Here is a 5705-nt window from a genome sequence, read left to right as displayed (position 1 = left end):
AGCAAGCATTGCGAGACTACAAAATGGCGGCGCCCTGTCGCCGAATGTAAACAAACCGCGCGATTGCATAAACGCTTATCTATGGCATGGAACACCAAAATCCGATAAATAATTTTAAAAAATGTGTTTCTCCGGAAAAAAACCGGAGGTTTTCAGGATTTTTTAGAAATAATCCGGATTTCCGGATATATCCAAAAGACTTTCATCTCTGCTAAAAGAGAAATTGACAATTCTCTGTACAGAAAACAACATAATATAATATGTCATATGATAGATTAAAACCTTGGCTTTCTATTGATTATAAATAACATAGTATTAAATGTAAGATAGAACTATTAACAAATCCTGAAAGAGAGAATGTGACAGGTGGATGTGGCAAGATGGGTCTGATTTTCAGGCATCCCCTATTCTCTAATTTATTCACCACCCCTCCAATATGTATGAAATTTAATGTAAATACTCGCTATAATATCATCGTCACTCACACAAAGCATAATTTTCCTAGCCTTCAATCTTGTTTGGTAAGAGCCATCAAATAAAAGAAAAAATGTCATTTCTCACACTAGTGGAAATTAAGAATTTTTTTTTTAATATTGATTTATAAATTTAACAAATTAAAACTCATATAATATTAAAATATGGATTACTAGCAATGATTTTGCTTCATATGTACACAAGTACACTTAAAATTTGCTATCTGGCCCGCAACCTGGAGGATGTTGCCCTTGCCTGCTTTAAAATATAAATGTTTGATAAGACCAGACTTTTATTCTAAAATTATATATGATTTTAAAAGGTAAGTTTAAAATGAGATGTTTCAAAAATGTGATTTTCAGCTTGAAAGAATTACTAATTATATTTTTGCAAATTTTTAACTAAAGTAACTTATTTGTACCATGAATACCGCAGTGTCAACTGTAAAATAAAATGGAAGAATTTGTACTTATTTTATGGAATTTAGAAGTGTGTACTGCAATTCTTTAAAAAGCATATTGGCTGTCATGTATCATTTTCTAAAAAGTTATGAGGAAGTATCAATCCAAACCAATTTAGTGCATTGGGCATCAACTGGGTTTTAGTCCAGCAATTTCTCATAAAAGTTTATAGGTAAGGGAAAAAGGCATTTTCAGCAACAGACACCAGTTTGTACAAACAGATATCTTTAGTACTTAATCTTTATCTAAAAGTTATGTTTACGTAGCATTAGAATTAATAACAGCAGCAAAAATATTAACATTCTAAGTGACGCTAGTGCTTGGAAATGAGACTTGCATCCTATGAATAATACCAGATGTACTTCTGCAGGGTTCTTGACAGTGTTCTGTTTCAAGAGTAAATAAAACCAAAATTAAGAGTAACATATATTTCTATTTCTTGCTTTTGAAGTTCATATGTCATGATGTGTCGTAGCCTATACAGTGCATAATCCTTGCAATTCATGGCATGTGCATGCTTTACTGATGTCACGACAGTACAAATTTCAACATTAAGTATTCCTTATGTGAAATCACTTTAGTATCTACTGACTGACTGACAGACAACCCATAACCATACAGTGGTTTGAGTGGTTAAAAAAAGGTCACCCGTCCAGGTGTCCTTCAGGCCCCCTTTAGGGTAAATAACTGCAGCACCTTAGCCTGAAAAATACTTTTCCAGATGCCAAAAAAACTTGTATCAAACAGATTTCACAAATATCATGTAATTTCATTAATAAGTCACATTTCACATTTTATTAAGTAAAGAATTCTAACACTTTATGCTGGGTTGCCTAAAGAATGCAGTACAAGTAAGTTCTGTGCATGATACCACATAAATATCTATTATAATACAAAATTTCTTTGAAACAGATAGGTACAATTAGCCTAGCCTTGATCTGTACTTTTAACACTGTTATGAAATTATCAGTTGGAAAAATGTAATTACTTAAGCATAAACGATTACTGATCTTAAGTACTATAACAAGCATGCAAAGATCATTCATCACGGGCTGACAATATTCCTATCCAATCATACAGCTAGATTATGCTATAATGTTCTTATTTGCACGTGCAGAAAGTATTGATTCCTACTTTTACATAAGCTTCTATACATATACAGTTGTGTTTTTGAGTTTTTAAATTTTTAAGTTCTAAGTAATCACATAAATGCTGTAAAGCTGTACTTATTATTTTTTTTTATATAAAATCATGGTTTTGACATCACAAATCACTTTACAGCAGCATGCTGCCATTTTTTAGTGCAAAGCTACACAATGGACTATCTACGTTCCATCCATGACACGGAAATGAACCCCAGATTTTAGCATGAAGTCCATAAACATACCACTGAACCAGTAGAGGGATCAGCTAATATTTATATTCTTATAAATAATTACTTTAGTTATAAAAAGATTTCAAAACCGAACTTTTTTAAATATTACCTCTCTCATTGTTTACTATTTAATATACTTGTATACAATTTCAAATAATTCGTTTCTACCAATAAACCATTTCAACTCTCACCTCATTCCTCAGGGAGTACTGTCGTTCACTCATTCTGGAAAACCCTGTGGTAAGGATCATACCACTCCTGAGATAAACAACACGCTGTGGCTTGGCACCCTCATGACCCATGGCTTCCTACGATCGCAGCCACAAAATGGAAAGTGCAAGCATGAATACAATATTACAGTTAACTAAATGGTTTTAGATATAGATATCTTATTCAATATACAATGTAACAAAAAATGTAAAGATATACTTTAATTATGTTAAGTAAAGAAGTATCACTGGGTAAAAGTTACTATTTAATAATAAATTTGGTTTTGTATGATTTCCATAGTCCCTGAAAATCACTCCCAAGGACTAAGCATTTTATTCTATTATTTATGGAAAAAAGAAACAAAAAGCTAAATGGATATTTTTTGAAATACTCAATTGTATACAGGAGAATAACCTCATGTCTGGTAAAAGCCTCAATTTATAAAATACAATTAAATACTCTTCTAGTCTTTGGAGTTACAGATTCAAAAAGTTATAATAAAGTTTATACAATGACTTAGAGCCAAATGTGTAAAAATGTGAAACGTGAATGTGATGAACACATTTTTTGTTATGTATTAGTGGTAAGCGGATATAAATTGTTGTCCTGGTTTAGTAACCTGCATGATCACCTAAGACTAATTATAAAATAGTAGTTACTTATCACTAGATAATAATTAGTATGTAATTAAGTAACAAATTAATAATTACTTATACCTTATGAATGGTACAAAACATGTTCATCATTATCCTCACTACCATGTATAAACTAGTTCTGAATGAGGAAGAAGTTAGAGCTCTGTTAAATCATTTCATAATAAACACATTTCCTCCTACAAAACAGAGGAACTCCACAACACCTCCATGTATTCATTCAACAAAGCTATTTATCTGAATTATTATACAGATATGTGGAACTACTACTGTAGACTTACAGCTGTAATAACACTCGCATCCATTGTGTTTTTTAAAGGAATTATAACCTCATAATTTCATGATGACTCACATTTACAGCATTAATGGCAAAACCTTCCAATTCATCTTCAGGATTGGTTGAAGTAGTTTAACAGATTGACTTCTTGATCTGAAGTGTTTCCTCATTCAAACTACATGCTATTATCTCAAACTAAGTGTTGGTTGTCTACTAGCATTCTACATGACTTTGAACACGAAGTTGAACAGAAGATTTTGTTGTTTATTTTGCATGATTTTTAATGTGTGTTTCAAAAGTTCTAAACGTTGAACTTATACATAATCTCATTCACAATACATGATAATTTTACAATAGAAATCAAAAAAAACTCTGAATTCTTAGTTGTGGTTTGAAAATAATTCCCACATCAACCTGTGGATATTTTCTTATCACTTTTCTTACTCTTTTCTTTAAGCTACTAGTGTGTATGGTTAGATATGGTAGAACATGTGTCAACACACAATGGAGAACTGTCCAGACAAATACAATTCTCTAATTTACAAAAATAAATTGATAATACATTAATAATATTTAACCAACAGTTCAACATTAAGTTATATTTTATTACATTTTTAGTATCAAAAACAACCACATAAATATATTAAATTTAGTATGTGAATTCAGAACACCCTTTTTTTAGGCACTAAGATTACAGACCATGGTAAATGGTTTGAAGTTAATGGTTATCACAAAAAATACTTTTACCATTTTTATATTTTAATTTTAAAATTTTTTTTAAAAGAACTTTGTTTTCATTTTAATCCACAGGGCTTTTCAGTTGTGCAATAATGTTATGAAAATCAAAATGGTGTTACTGAAAAATAGCTTTCCGTTGAAAGTTTTAAACAGTGTAACAATAAAGAAGTACAATGAACTACCAATGCTGCCATTTTATCTCCTGACCCTCACTCTACCCTATCTAGCCAAACATACTAGTACATGTTGATATAAGAATTATTTTCTAACCACAGCTACAAATTCAGATATTCTGAGTTAATGACAGAAAACCTACTCTAAAACAATCACATATTGGTCTGTATGTATAATTATCCTTGATGTGAATGAGGATATACAGGTTCAATAATTAGAACTCGTGAAAGACTTATTAAAGAACACAAAACTACAGCAAAGGAAACAAAGTCCTCTATCCAACTACATCCTCAAGCATGTGGAATGCCACTAGACAACTAGCATTTTTTTAAGATAATAAGATTTTGTTTCAATGAAGAAATACTTTGAATCAAGAGTGCTTTATGTAAAAAAAATTGCTAACAGTGTTAGCAATTATAATTAACCAATATTCAGTGTGGAAAAGAACAATAACATACCTATCTGAAATCTGAAGAATGACTACATTTCCAATTACAAGAACTCCATAAATGTGGAAACAAAACCACAAATTGGTTAGGAATCACAGCCATTAACTCTTTCAGCACGGACTTGGTCCTTTGGACCAACCTCATAACCATTTTGTGCTTGTTATAGTTTTCATGCTATAAATTTTAACTTAGTAAGCGATTGTTAACAAAATTTAGCAGATTATCAATAAACATTACAAAGCTTTCATATGCAAATTATCAAATTTTTTTTAAGTCTTAAGGTTTGTAAAGCAATGTTTTTCTCATGTCTTTTTTTCTTTTCACACATTGCCTATCTATCATGCAAAGTAATATTCATTTTAAGATTAAAAATACTTTTAAACATCAGAAAATTTTTAAATTTCACATGCAAAATCTTTATAATGTCCAGATAGTTATCAAATGTTTCTTAAGAAAAAAAACTTTATATTCTATCTGTTATTTTCAGTAATTAATCTCTGTACAGGTTCAGTAGATTTGACTGATCTCACAACCACCATAAAAAATTAAGAAATAAATATAAATTATGTCTCTCTCATTCTAGAATGAACACAGATTATAACACGAAAACATAAATTTTTAGACGAAATAGCTTAAATCTCATAACATTATACATTCGTATATATATATTTATTTATTATTTTTATTATATTGACCTTTGAGTCGTGCCTGGCTAACAATACAGAAATTACAATGACACGACTCACGTGTACTCATGTTACCGTATCAAATAACATAAAACTGACCTTTAGTCTGTACAAAGTAACTTGTCTTGGCTGTGTTTTAGTCGACTAGTATTTTGCAAAACACAGTCACATTTCAATTATTATACATTATATATGTATATAGATTATT

General features: G+C 30.3%; 1 protein-coding gene across 1 annotated transcript in view; it reads right to left on the bottom strand.

Moving 5' to 3' along the window:
- The window catches only part of LOC106457692 (coronin-6-like), a 33131-nt gene that overhangs the window by 9604 nt on the left and 17822 nt on the right, over positions 1-5705 (bottom strand). The window contains 1 exon segment of the mRNA XM_013917134.2: positions 2502-2618. Within this exon segment, the coding sequence (XP_013772588.1) occupies positions 2502-2618 (117 nt within the window).

The sequence above is a fragment of the Limulus polyphemus genome, unplaced genomic scaffold, assembly GCF_000517525.1.
Source record: "Limulus polyphemus unplaced genomic scaffold, Limulus_polyphemus-2.1.2 Scaffold361, whole genome shotgun sequence".
Taxonomy (NCBI): Eukaryota; Metazoa; Arthropoda; class Merostomata; order Xiphosura; family Limulidae; genus Limulus; species Limulus polyphemus.
The sequence above is the reverse complement of the archived record's forward strand: the minus strand, read 5'-3'. Positions and strand labels throughout refer to the sequence as shown.